The 14,881-nt window shown below is 40.2% G+C and overlaps 1 protein-coding gene across 4 annotated transcripts in view; it reads right to left on the reverse strand.

The window, feature by feature from the left end:
- Armc8 (armadillo repeat containing 8) overlaps window positions 1–14,881 on the reverse strand; it is an 89,563-nt gene that overhangs the window by 42,637 nt on the left and 32,045 nt on the right. For 3 of the 4 annotated variants that reach the window (XM_021171189.2, XM_021171191.2, XM_021171190.2), the window contains 7 exons: window positions 14,698–14,795; window positions 12,001–12,093; window positions 8,214–8,294; window positions 5,960–6,035; window positions 5,772–5,862; window positions 4,236–4,296; window positions 1,921–2,121 (listed from right to left, as the gene is read on the reverse strand). In XM_021171189.2, coding sequence (XP_021026848.1) covers window positions 1,921–2,121; window positions 4,236–4,296; window positions 5,772–5,862; window positions 5,960–6,035; window positions 8,214–8,294; window positions 12,001–12,093; window positions 14,698–14,795 — 701 coding nt within the window. The remainder of the gene's footprint in view (window positions 1–1,920; window positions 2,122–4,235; window positions 4,297–5,771; window positions 5,863–5,959; window positions 6,036–8,213; window positions 8,295–12,000; window positions 12,094–14,697; window positions 14,796–14,881) is intronic. The other variant, XM_029481164.1, reaches the window with a different exon arrangement.

Here is a 14,881-nt window from a genome sequence, read left to right on the forward strand (position 1 = left end):
TCAATAGTATTTTAAACTTAAAGTCCTAACACTGTGTTCGCCTTTTCCTAAAGGCCTATTTTGGGAAGGTGAGCTCTTACCTTAGTTTGCAGCTATTGTTCAGAACACTTTGAAACCCTCCTCTGAAACCTCCTAAAGCCCTAGCTGAGTCAGCTACAACCCAAGCAGTGACAGTGCTGTCACTACGCACTGTAAGTTTGCTGCCACTGACTATGAATTTGGGATAACAAGATGCTCCACAGGTACAAAGTATGCAGTGTGCACGGGAAGTGGTTCTGAGTACACTCAGTAGAGGAGCTCCACAGATGCTGGTACTCATGGCTACTGAAGGGCTGAGTGAGTCCCAGGGCACGGAAGCCCTCAGGTCCTCACCACATTCCAGCCATAACTTACACCACAGAACACAAATTTGGACTGATATCATGACAATCATCTACTTAATAACTTGAGAATTTCACTCTGTAGGTCTAATACCTACACTTTTGTAGCTAAACCATCTCTGGATACTTTCAAATCAAATGTTCACTCATGCTTGTCATTTGGAGGTCCTTAAAAATTATTTCAGTTTTATGATGAAAGAAATGAAATGAAAAAAAGATTCTAACCATCAGGAATAATCCCCCCCACACAAGTGAAGTCCACTACAGGTGCTGACATTCAGAGCTTTTAGATCAGCCTCCTCAGACATGCTCATGGTCCTCCGTGCCTTTCTGGGGAGGGAAGCTCAGGAGACCATCAGGACTCACTGTGTATTTTGTATTGTGAGATATTTTATCAGTGTGAGCAAACACCCCAGGGAAACAGATAGGGCAGCGTGCCCATACTGCTACTAGGGAGGAATGCTACCCAAGGGCAAGTGGACACAGAACTTTTATTCTTGCCAACCTTTTTTTTTTTTTTTTTGAGATAGGGTCTTTTCTTGTGTAGCACAATTTGACATCAAATTCACTGTCCTCCTGCCTCAGCCTCCCAAGTGTCAGAATTATAGACATGTGCCGTCACATCTGGCTTCTGACCCATAACTTTAATGCAGAGGGCAGTACATGTAACTAACGCGAGGCCCACGGACAGTTATTTTAGGCCTCCCTAAAAACAGAGAAAAAACATATGTATAATTTACTTTCAACGTTAAGTGGCAAATAGGCTACTGCCCGCTGGGTGAATGGCTTCGGGAGTCAGAGCACGTGAAAAGTGAAGACAGCAGTCGTTCTTGGGACCACTGCCACACTCACTGGTCTTGAGCACAAATAAAAGTCATCACCCTATTTGCCATGACCTCTTTAAATAAAGTTATGTTATTAAATTCTCTTAGAGAAATGAAAATGGCAAACAGGCTGCAAGCAAAAAGTCAAAAAGAATCCCAAACCCAAGGAACTTCATTTTCAGAAAAAGTAAACATGGCTTGGTCCTCAGTGGTCCCAAACTGAGGATAATGATACGACAGTGTTTCACCTCTGACCGAAAGCCCAGTGTGAAACTAGAACAGGGAAGTTGGGAAAAGGAAGGAGAAAAGACTGGACAGTAAACTGAGACCAGCCAGGCAAAAGTAAGAAAAATACCACCCTTGACCAAGAAAGAGAAGGGGCGGGGGGGGGGGGGGGGTGCGCACCAGAGATGATTCTGTAACTCTGAACTGAGTTAGGTACTGACATAAAGTCAATACTCAATGCAGGACACCCCACTATTCTGGAGATTTAGCTTAGTTAGGGAAGCCAACAATGTAATTCTCTTCTTGATTTTGTGCTTAGTGAAAAAAAATCCTAATGATAAACACTAAACAAACTAGATTTTTAAGCCTCACAATCTATCCATGTTATTAAAGGTAAAAGACTCCTTTATTTAAATGGGTTCTCAGATGGAACTGTCAACTGTTTCAAAGCTTGTGTGCAGTAAGAAATGGAAAACTCCAGAGGCACATACCCTTTTAATGTCAGTGATGGCGCTCACTGAGCTGGGATACTTGAAATAGTCAGCCAGCATGGCAATGAGGTGGTCGGTTATGCTAGCGATTCTCTGCAGCTCAACATCTGGCTCAATCAGATAGGCGAGGGTCTCAGCTCCTTCAACTCTCTCCTCTAGTAACCTCTCCTTACTGCACATTCGAACCAAACAAGGCAAAGTCTGAAAGCAGGGAGATTAATTATTTGCTTTTTGGTAAAGGCAAAAGCTTGAGAAAGCATTTGGTAACTAAATCAATAGAGTGGTATCGGCTGGAAGTCATGTTTGTATGATATATTTCCTCAACTGGTTTTTAGAAGAAAAAGAAGTTTAAATGCAAAAACCAAGCAAAATTCAGAGCAGACTGTTTATTCTAGCACACTAACCTCTTAATTATGTTAACAGAAATTCCACTTGCTTTGAAACACTATTGGAGAACCTTATAAAAGGCATTTGAGAACTCCTGACACATGCCACCAGCTCTGCCCCACATATGTGTTCAACTTATGTGAGAACTGGTTGTTTAATCAGCAACGATATCCTTTCTTTAATAATATGGTTGGAATCCCTCTTCTTTTTTTGTTTTAGAAATTAATATCTACAGGTGCAAAAGCAAAATATAGTTTTAAAAAATTCTTGCCTCTCTCAAATTCCACCAGCTCTGAAATGTCAGCAGCCTGTATCAACCACAGGGGTTAACTTTCCCCACGACCATGCTGGGATGACTGTGGTGTCACTAGTTCACCTGTCCTTCTGCGCTCTTCAAACACCGGGACACTGGCCTTGGTGACTTCTCTGTATTAGGCACTCAGAACTGGCCTGTGCATTTATTAGTTCTAAGGCTGCTGAACCTACTTTAAGGGCTATCTATGTAAAAGTAGACACTACAGTGCTACTAGTTACAGGAAGCTGTCTCGACTACTGCAGTCAACTGTGCTTCACTATTTTCTGGATCCCTGCTTGTTTCTTCCTCCAAATGTGGTAAACCAATGAGGTTTATTGGGGTTACTTACTGCAGCATAACTGCCTCAAAGATAGCTGCATCATTCTGTTCTATTTCTTACCACAGAAGTCAACATGTTGAGTACCACCAATGTCTTATTGGGCTAGTTCAGGCTTTACATCTCAACTGTAGGCTTCTGAGGAGAAGCTCCTAGTTTATTCCTAACATTCCTAATTATTAATATTTATCAATACTGTAAATTCATGGTAAGCTTAATGCTCCCAACCGAGGCAACTGACAGCAGTACTACTAAACCCACGGTAAGGATGAGAAAGAACACAGTAAGGGTTAGAGAAATAAGCCAGTCTTTTACATGGAAGCCCTTAGTAGTCTATGTATAGGTGTTTACTCAGGAGCTCTTATATCTTTCACCAAAGACTACTGCAACCTAGTCACTAATGTATCTGCTTATGTACGATTTCTTGGTGCTTTGTTTTGTTTAGACAGACTTACTATGTAGTTCAAGATGGCCTCAAGCTTATAACCCCCCTGAGAACTGGGATTAATGAGTAAAATTGATATTTGTTTGTTTGTTTGTTTGATTGATTATTTATTTGTTTTTCCAGACAGGTTTCCCTGGGTAGTCCTGGCTGTCCTGGAACTCACTGTGTAGATCAGGCTGGCCTTGAACTCGGAGAGAGCCATCTACCTCTGAACTTAATGTTCTTAATGATCCTTAAGCTCATCTTTTCAATAATGGTAATACATTTGTTTTGTTCTTTAAAGCAATTAAGACACTGAAATACGTTAATACATGGCCAGCCTCACAATACTTCTGTGAGATAGGCTGAGTGAGAATTATTGTCTCCATTTTCATAACCAGGAACTGAAGCGTAAGGTATCCCAACTAGTCAGAAGCTAAACCTGGGCTCCAGTTCTCAGGCGTCAGAATGGCCACAGGTTGAGGCCTGCCTAAGGGCGGAATGCATTTGCCTGTAACACAGCTGATCACTATTTTCTCTATTTACGTACTCTCTTATGCATGCTGAAGTCAGGCTGTGAGGGTGAGATACAAGCTTTACCTTGTAATTGGCAAACAGTTCTACTTCATCTGAGTTTTACACATTTGTACAATTTTATACTCTCTAATAAAAAGAAAATTATAATAACAATAGAATTATTTTATTGTGATAGTCAAAGACATCTAAGTCCAATTTCAGATTACACGCATACCACAGAAAAGCATGGGTTTAATGTCATTTTAGGCAGTATCACACCACAATGCAAATGTGGAAAAAGAGGCAAGAATAGCAACATTCATACCCAACATTTTTATTAGAATTAATTGGCTTACTTTTAATACAATGCAGCTGTCATCTGTGCGAATTGCTCCAGCTCTGCACATGTAAGTTAAACTGGAATAAAATGACATAAATTACTCCTGAGTTTTAAGGATTAAAGAAACACTATTTGTTCCTAAGAATTTATGAAAAAGAAAACCCTGAGCACTATGACAAAATTCTGACATTCTTCATATGAAAGTCAGTTAGCTCAGAAATAAAAAACTAACACATATATAAGTAGTAGGCTAGCAATAAAAAAGAAAATCCAAAATGAGTGGATACATTTTGAAGCCAGGTGCTGGGCATAAAGTAGGGTTTTTGTCTTTCTCTTCATCTCTTTATCTCCCTCCCCCTATCTCTCTGTCTCTCTTTCCTTTCACTTCTTTTTTTCCTCCTATACTTCTTATGCTTAAATTTTTCCCTAACAAAAAGGAAAGAGATGCTAAGGTACATTAAAAGGGTGAAGGGTCTTACGCAGGAACGGTCCCAGTCCACCAGCAGTAGAAAGATCACAGAGACAATGCAGCTTTCCATCAGAAATTAGGATGTGGGGGGCGGGCTGAGAGATGGCTCAGTGGTTAAGAGCACTGACTGCTCTTCCAGAGGTCCTGAGTTCAATTCCCAGAAACTACATGGTGGCTCACGATCATTTGCAATGGGGTCTGATGCCCTCTTCTGGTGTGTTTGACAGCTACAGTGTACTTATATACATAAAATAAATAATTCTTAAAAAGAAAAGAAATTAGGATTTGGAAGTCTCAACAGTAGCTCTGCAGGTTGGTCAGTGATTCAATTCTACTGAGAAACAATTTACTCTATAATAATATCTAGCTTTGAATGAAAATAAATGTAACCAAAGAAAAATTAAAAAAGAAAAAATCAAGGAGGCTGGAGAGATGGCTCAGAGGTTAAGAGTGCTGGCTGCTCTTCCAGAGGTCCTGAGTTCAATTCCCAGCAACACAACTATCTATAATGAGATCTGATGCCCACTTCTGGTGTGCAGGCAGAGGAGATGATGATGATTATAATGATAGTGACAATGATAAATAAGAGGCCTTACCATTGGGGGTGGGATGAAGGGGACACAAACAAAATAACTAGTGGTAAATACTCAGTTTGAATCTGAGTCAAAAGAATAAGCAAGGAAACCTAGACTACAAAATTCTAATTTTCCTATTGGAGTTAAACACTTAACGTAGAGCTCTGCACAACCCATACTGTACTGATAATCCAACCAACACTCTGGGGTTCTTTGTCTTTGTCTTCCTAGCTGAGTGTTTAGAATGCATCACCATTTAGGTTTCTGTTATTTTACCCTAAAGACAAGGAGAGCACATGGTAGACTTAATAACTTTTTATAAACAGTTTTATGACAGCCTTGTTCCTTATACCAAGTATAAAAGAGCATGCTCAGTTTGGAACAACGTAAGCCAGTCCAGGGAATTTCAAATTTCATCCCCAACAGGATGTGATGGACGCGAGCATCCCACTGCCACACTCATACTCAGTGTTAGCGGACTCCCCTCCAAGGCGGTGCTGACGTTTACCATTTTGCTGACGTGAGCTGCATCTCAATAGGCTTATCCCTCTGTAACATCTTCACAAATATCTGTGGTAACAACTCCCCATCAACCAAAACTAGAAACAAAACAAAACACAAGGAGTAAGAAAATCCCGTAAATCTGTGACATTCATAAATTAAAGCACATAGGTGTCATGGAAAGTTCCAGCCTACCGTTTACCAGGGTCATCGATACCTGGGGATTCTCAAAGGCTAAAACAGAGAAGCATTTCAGTGCTTGCATTCGAACCTGTAAAAACAACAACAAATACAGATTTTAATTATTTATTTAAAAATTTGAAATATGATTTTAATGCTTCAGAATCTGAAGTCCTTTTCTGAATAATTATTTAATACTACTTATTATGAACAGGCAGGAGGCACAGCTCAAACAGGCCACTTGCCTAGACTGCACAAAAGCCTGAGTCATTCATTAGGACTGTGAACAAAAACTAAACAAAATGACCCACAGTAATAACAAAATTCCTGCATATGCAGAGACAACAGCAGAAGCCAAGTAATCCTTGAAGTCAAAAAAAAAAGTGAGAAAGTTGCACTTAAAACCAATAGAAAAATAACTAATCAAATCTAAAAAACACTATATAAAATGTAAGCTTTATAAAGTAGAAGGATGGAACTTAATAAAAATTATCAAGTGCCTTTCAAATGGCTCCTTTCTTTTTGTGTACAGAGATCTTAAGTAAAGGATTCTGAATTTCCTGTTTTATTTTGTTTTTTTTTTTTTTTTGCTGTTCTTATACATGTGTATAAGATAGAGTTAGGGCTTAAATCAAGAAGTAAGAATAAAGGTTAGAGAAGGATTAAGCTATATTCTATGTTCATATCTGTGGGATTCCCCACCAGTGTATCCACCAGATGACCTTGCATCCTCACCACTGAGCCACCTTAGGAGGTGGGCAGGCTCCACAGGACAAGTGACTGCAGAGCCTGCCCTCGACTGGGAAGGCTTGCACTGCTGGCTCATGCTCTCAGGTGCAGCCTACAAGATGCTAATGACATGTTCCTCCTCACAAACTCTCAAGTTTTAAAATTCGTTATGGCCAATAAATCTAGGGCAGAAAAAGGATGGAAAATTTTAAGAATGGGGAATTAATGAAGCTGGAGAGTTGCAAGAACAAAGGGTCAACAAAGAACTGCCTGAAAAGTTGTTTTTCTTCCTTTTTTTCTTTCAGAAAAGTCTATTCAGAATACCACATGGGGCAGGCGGCTGGGCAGTAACGTGAGAACCACCAAGCACCTCTACAACTATTTTTAAAAAGTAGTGCTTTTATTCTTTGAAAATTTCATAAAGCATACCATGTATTGGATCCTATCTACCCACTGCTACATCTTATTGGCAGCTGATGGCGACTGAAGGGAAACTCACTTTTCTTTATGGATGTGGTCACTGGATAGGTGTCTATGCTCCAGTACATGGCCCCACACCCATTTGCACATGGCAGAAACCGACTGGACTCAGGAAGGTACCAATAACAACAACAACAACAACAACAACATAGGCCATGAATTGGGAGAGACAGTGTGGTGAGTCTCAATGGCAGTTGGGGGAGGTATAACGACCATCTCTGTGTAGCATAAGGCAGAGGAAACAGCTTCAGTACACAGCTCTGTCCGGCTTTTGGTGAGTTTTAAGCTGGTGCCATATGCATTCCTATCCTGTAAGCTTTCACCAACAGCCACATGGTGGACGTCTGAGGTGGGGCCTTATCAGAAAGGGCACTAACAATAGATCAGTGTTACCACAGACAGACAGAGGGTAAAAATTAGTGCTTCCTTGTTCTGATTTATTTAGTTTTCACAAGACACAAGACAATGTTCCACTATTTCTATGGTCTCATAGCTATGCAACTGTGAATGGCTAAAGTTTGACTTCATGTTTAATTATGGGTTATAATATTGCTTATCTATACATAAAAGGCAGCAAAGAAAATTATTAAGCCTGAAAACTTTTGATATCTTAACTCAAAACACAAAACAGAGTACATTCTAGAGTCTGATATATACTGTAGGCATATACTGTAGGTTTGAGTCAGTGTACCTCAAGAAAGACTCTAAATACAAAATCCAAAGGCTACCCCAGGGCTGCTAGCTACTACTCCTATACACTTGAAGGCATCAGTTCAAGCAACAGGTTCAGCACTGTAAACTGAAACTTGAAATACTACTTCACAAGTGAAAATCCACAACTCACACATGCCATAAAAAAATGGACAAAGACAACTATTTCCTAAGAGAAGAACATGCTGTAGTTACAGATGCCCTGTACCACCTGACTGATGGAACATAGCATCCTGGTTGATGGATGGGAGGAAATGTACTCCTGATCACAGAAGAGGCCATAAAGAGGAGGACTTCTTTCTATGAATGAAAATGAGCATAAAATCTGACATAACTTTTTGCATCTTACTTTGTAAGAGGGTGAGGTTAGAAGATGAGCAATGTTCTGCACTGCCCCATGGTTAAACAAAATTGTTTGATGATCTGGCCCCTGAAAGAGAAAAGAAAAAAGAACACAGTAACACATTAACAAAAATCATGATTCTGATAAAGTCACACTTCTTTAAAGTAAACTACATTTCCCACAGCACATATCTCTCAGCTGCCCTGTGACTGAACAAACTCAAACCCCAAAGCAGGACAGAGAGGCCTCAGTAAATCAGGTGCTGCCGTAACTTCCCCATGACATGTCTACATATTCCTCCTTACCTCCCGAGAATGAGGAAGGGAAAAGAATCTAAGGCAGTGGTTCTCAACCTCTAACACAGTTCCTCATGCTGTGCTAACACCCAACATAAAACTATTTTCGTTGCTACTTCATAACTGTAGTTTTGCTACTGTTAATCATAACATAATATCTGATATATAGGATCTCTGATATGTGACCCACAGGTTGAGAACCACTGCTCTAGAAGTTGAGACAGGACAGTGGATGTCTGCTTGTGTAGAACTTAGGTTACAATGATAAATGCCCCGAGTCAAGGGCACAATGCACTTATTGTCAGCTATTCATCCAGTACTGTACACAGCATCCTTTCTAACTGCTTTCTGACAGCCTTAAGGCACAGGCTTTAAGCACATTTTCCTTCCTCTAAGCTCATTAACATACCTGCAGACGAAATTATGGGAAATACTCACTGGGCGCAGGCTATGTTGTAGGTACTGCTCTAAATGCTCTCTTTAAACTGTCTTGTGTGATGGATTGCGCATCATAAACATGATGGAGACCTCTATGGGGAACCAAGTAAAAAAACATGTCTCCTAAAATTCTGTCTCATTTGATGTCTCATGAAACTAGCTTCTGCACAGTGAAGGAAACAACATGTGAAAAGGAACCATAGAGAGGGGAAAAATCAGTAACAGCTCAGTCATCCGACAAGAGGGTTAGTGTCTAGAACATACAAAGAACTAAAAAACTGAGCTATAAGAAAATGCTAGTCCAAGCACTGGCAGAGATGATCAGAACAGCTAAGGAGGAAAGACTGTCTCGAACACCTGCACCTCTCTCTGCCTCTCCCTCTGCAGCCAGACTTTCTGTGATGTGGTGAACTACTTATAATGTACTAGTTTCTATTCTTTAAGAATTTTGTACCTATTTAAAAAAAAAAAAAAAAAAGCTGGGCATTGTGGCCTACACCTGTAATCCAAGGCTGAACATAAGGATCGCTACTCAAAACCAACCTAAGCTACAAGACAAAGGAGTCAGCTGAGGGAGTGCACACCTTTGCTACCTTTTAAGACCCTATCTCAAAACAAACCCACAACAACAAAAACAAGGACAGAACAAAACAAACTATATATAAGCAAATCTGTATGTATGCTTTACTCCATTTTAACACAAAGGGTAGATAGAATACTAAATATACTGCTCTAAACCCTTTAAATTCTCCTCACAATTTATCTTACAGATCCTATCAGTACAGACGAGTTTTCTCTGTCTATTAAATGGATGCTTCATAATTATTTTAGATTTCAGACTCTTAATTTTTCTCTAAAGTCCAAACCATCTCTCAATAGTAGTACTAACAAAAGTTGCGTTTACAAATCAAATGCCAGAAAGAGATACAGTAAGTACACTGTTAGCCCAATGCACTGAACTGCTGCTGCCTGCTGTTGACATGCCTTCCTTTTTTTTTTTGTTTTTTTTTTTTGTTTTTGTTTTTTTGTTTTTTTCAAGACAAGGTTTCTCTGTGTAGCTTTGGCTGTACTGGAACTCACTCTATAGACCAGGCTGGCCTCAAACTCACAGAGATCTGCCTGCATCTGCCTCCCAAGTGCTGGGATAAAAGGCATACCCATCAGAGATGCCTCACGTTTTAATCTCAAAAGATGGGAACAAATATTTATTATCAAACAAGGTCTTCCTTTGCTCTAAGCCTCTACATAAAGTTGTGGAAAGAACTGTAAAGAAAGCCAACTTGAGAAGAGGGGGCTCACCTTAGGTTTTTGTCAAGTATCTCTTTCATCTCTACAAATCTACCTGCAAAAATCTAGTGAGTGAGCAGCGAGGCAACACCCACCAGGCAGTGACTACATAAGCCCTTTCAGCCTTGAACACCAAAGAAATGTCAGGAATCTGAGGAACTGCTCACAAAGCAGCAGCAATTTAGAAATTACAATTCTAACACTGTGATTAATAGTCCTTTTTTATAATTCAGGAGCACTACAAGATGTAATTATGACTAGTTTATAATACAGTGCTTTAGTATTCTTCTCTTTCTGTTTTGTTCCTCAAAGTATATGTAGTGACTTAATGTTGATACCAGTCTACTGTAAAGTTCTATTCCACTTAATTTCAGATAAGTGGGTCCCATGAATGACTCTTAAAACCCTATTGTAGTTTTATTTATTTGAGCTTATATGCAAAAAGGGAACGTGGAAGCAAAAGGTTTTCATGATTAAGTACAGTAGAATGACCATATGGACAGCTGTTTTCAAAGATGCACAAGGCTACTGTGCACCCAAGTCATTACTGTTGGCATGGGTTCAGCTCATATCCCTTTAGGTTCAGTTACATTTCAGAATACCTAAATGTTATTATTTAATAAGAATACTAAACTATCGGACAAAAGGATTAGCAAAGGTGATTTTCCTCTAATAAAACTGCTCGTTATCAGTGGTTATAGGTTGGCTGACATACATCTCTCCAGGAAAGCAGAAGTGATGCGATGGCCCCTTCATCTCTGGCCACAGCTGAGACAGCACCCAGCAATTTCAGGTGCTGAGAAATTTCTGGTGCTCAACACTGAAAGCTACTTGCGGGGATGGACTAAGACATTACTCTGTTATTAGGAATACTTACACCTTGTGGGTTTGAACTCATTGTTAGAGAATGAATTTCAGCAACGTTTCATTTTCTAAGAGTTGGCCTACATACATTCAGAACAATCAAGAACAGAAATCTCAATGATTTCAGGGGAGGGGGAGAAAAAAAAACCTTCTATTTTAGGCTTAGTAATCAGTTAGAGATTAGATGGAGTTAAAAATAATTACATTACAATGTAGATATCATTCCTGAATCGAGGCAAATTTTATTAGGGAAGATATGCTAAACAGCACAGAAGAGTGAGCCTCCTGCTGTAGGTAGGTAGGATTATGTATTTTCTACTTCCTTCCTGAGGCTAGAAGCGCTCCACCTGGCATCTGAGTTACACATAACAGGAAGGCAGGCAATGCTGTTCTCAGTCACTGTCTGGGTCACCAGAACATACACAATAAACTGAGTAGAAGTTAGAAAGCATTTAGGAATTAGCAAAACTTCAAATAAAGCTAGGTGGTAGTGGCACACGCATTTAATCTCGCACTGGGAATACTTGTAGAGGCAGGCAGACCTCTGAGTTCAAGGCCAGGTGGTCTACAGACAAGTTCCAAGACAGCCAGGGCCTTTAAAAGCACAGAAACTGGACTTTTCAGACACTGAGGACATGGAGGACCGTAGAGGGCAGGACAAGGTGCTTCTACTCTGCCCTCTTCCCACATTGCCCTCTGACCTCAAGCACTCCTTTTAAGTGAAAAGGTAAAAGCTCTCATTACATTAGGAGACAAATGTATATATAGTATGCTGAAGCTTACACAAAGCTCAGAGAGGTCAAGCAGCACACTCAGAGCCAGAATGTGTATCAGGTTTCAACAACCAGCTCTGTTCCATACGAGAAGACACACAAGTTTACAGTGAGAACATTTACTCTAGTTCTTACTTTGCAACAGTGTGAGAAGATCTGGCAGATATATTCCTGGGTGTAGCGGGACCTGCTCAGCAGTGCCATGAGGTGTGGTATCACCGTAGCATCCTGGATGAAGGGGAAGGAGCAGACAGCAACAAAATACTTAGGCTCTAAGCATATATGCGAGACTTTCTACAAGTAAGTATATTTATTTTATGTATCTAAGTACACTGTTGCTGTCTTCAGACGCACCAGAAGAGGGTATCAGATCCCAGTACAGATAGTTGTGAGCTACCATGTGGTTGCTGGGAATTGAACTCAGGACCTCTGGAAGAGCAGCCAGTGCTCTTAATTGCTGAGCCATCTCTCCAGCCCCAAAGCTTCTTGTCTTAATGGCACTAAATCAAGTCTCTTCAAGGTATAGCAAAATAAAAGCATCGTGGCCATCAGAACTGTTCAAGCATAGAATAAGGAAAGATGTTTCAAAGTCATCCTTGAAAATAAAATCCAAGACAAAGAACTTAATATCTCCTCTTTAAGTAACCAACAGTCTCACTATAAAACAGCATTGCAAAGAATAGGAAAAAAATCAATTCTGAAATCAAAATGTGCGGGGTGACTTTAACACAAGTAATGTTAAACAGTCTATACAGAAGAACTGTATAAAACAAGTCTGATAGCTTGGGTCTTGGGATGTTATGGTAAGCACCAGTAACAACTATGATGTGTTAGCTATTTTCAATGTAGCCAAGCAGGACACTTCACATGATTAATAACTTCTCACATAAAGCCCACTCCTAGGCTGGAGGGATGGCTCCATGGGTAAAGCTATCCAAGCGGCCATGCAAGCATAAGGATCAGGAGTTCAGATCCCCAGGAGCCAGGAGCCAGGTGGGTGTGGCAGACTACCAATAATCCTGACCCCAGGAAACAGACAGGGTTATCTCTAAAACAGGCCAGCTAGTTAGACTAGCTCTATCTACAGGCTCTGGGTTTAATATATAAGGTGGAAAGCAATTGAGGAAGATACCCAATGCCAATTTCTGGCCTCACATGTACAAGGACACCAATGAGCATGTGCACACATACATACAGCCATAGACATGCAAGCACACACACTCTTGCACACCACTCACAAACACATAAAAACAGTTTACAGCCCATTATCTTTCTTACTGGTAGCAAAGGAAAAGAGCCCTGCTGCCAGGCTTTCCAAGATCTCCTTTTATTTGTAATGCAAAACCAATTACAAACTAAAATGGGATTTGGACCGAACCAGATAGAAAAGGAAACCTGGCTCAAGCTTCCTGGTTTTACAGTGGGCCACGTTCCTAAGCCATGCTTATGGACAAATGTACACACACATTTTCAAAGAATGATCTCAACAACTGATTCTGATTCTGTAAGCCTGAGGAGGATCTAAGAATATGAAACCTAACTAATTTCCCAAAGGTACCAAGCTGGTCTACAGACAAAAATAGAAGGCGAGGAAGAAAGAATGCCCAAGATATATATGGGTGAGGTAGGAAAACGGAAGGCTTTAATTCCTTGAAAGTGGAACTCTGTCCCTTGCTTGCACATTAGTATGACTCTCTGAGTTGTCATGAGTAGTTTTTAAAACAAAAAGAGAAAGACTTCAAAACAGCCATGGAAGACCAAGAGGCTGAGAATGAGCAGAGGGAAGGGGCTGGCCAGGTTACAAGACTCTGCTCATCTCTAATCCACGTCTTCCTCTACTGCTCTCTGACTCACCAACCCTTCCAACAACCCCCAACCATCTTCTTATATGTGTCCTCTCTGTCAACTAAATTTCTATATCTGCAGTGCATACACAATAAAAAGAACAAGGAATAGTTCTATAACTGGCACTCACCACCGTCACCCACCCCCACCCCCATTACATATAAGTAGGATTCCAGGTAGAAATGTAGAGAATATCTTATATACTGTATGAATGCATCACCTGTCAATTAAAAAGCCTATAGCCTATGGAAATAGAGGTGGGACATCAGGAAGGAGAAAGAATTCTGGGGTAGAGTCACACAGGAGTCTGGGCCAGGAAGATATACCAAGATGGATGCATAATTCTTGAGCACAGGTAACTAGCCACATGGCACAATGAGGGTTAAAATAAATGGGTTATCTTTAGTTATGATCTACTCAGAGAAGAGCCTAGCTATCTGTAAATATAGTTTGAGTCTGAGTCTTATTTCTGGGAGCATGGGGCTGGCAGGAAGAACTGGGATGTAACTTCTACATAGAAATAACCCCTTACTTACTGATGACTGTATGTAGTTAGTGCCTAAGTAGCTTCCAACAGTTGACCTCTACACAGTCCAGTCAGCTAAGTACACTAAACAGTTCTGTGGCTGCACACACACCCCACCACTGCCCTGTCTTTTAACACTTTTGAATTTTCAACAGTCTCTATGATATAAAATCTCCCAGGTATAAAAATTAAAGTGTTTCATAATTTAGAAAAACATACTCCCTTAATTTACATACAAAATCAACACACAGAGCTAAGCCTTTAAAAACAGCATGCAAGTTCTCAGAGTGTGTAACTATAATTCATTCACTTATTTACAAAGCCTGCAATATTCAACATTCCAAATGAGCAGAAAGTCAAATACTTGCTATGACTTCTACATTTAACAGTTATGGTGAACCAGGAGACACTAAGCAAACTAGAAATAAATTGACTGTGACCCTAAAATATCCCAAACTCACTGTATACAGTAGCTCCTCTGGAGTGACAGGGCTGGTGAAGATTGTCCGTAGGCATCGGAGGCAAGCTTCAATGAACTTCAGGTCTGGGGACAGTAGTCCTAGTAAGATAAACTGCATGTGAGACACAATTTTTGTTGTTGTTTGGCTTTTTTGTCTTATTTTTTGAGACTGTTTTTCTGTGTAG

The sequence above is a fragment of the Mus caroli genome, chromosome 9 (assembly GCF_900094665.2).
Source record: "Mus caroli chromosome 9, CAROLI_EIJ_v1.1, whole genome shotgun sequence".
Classification (NCBI taxonomy): Eukaryota; Metazoa; Chordata; class Mammalia; order Rodentia; family Muridae; genus Mus; species Mus caroli.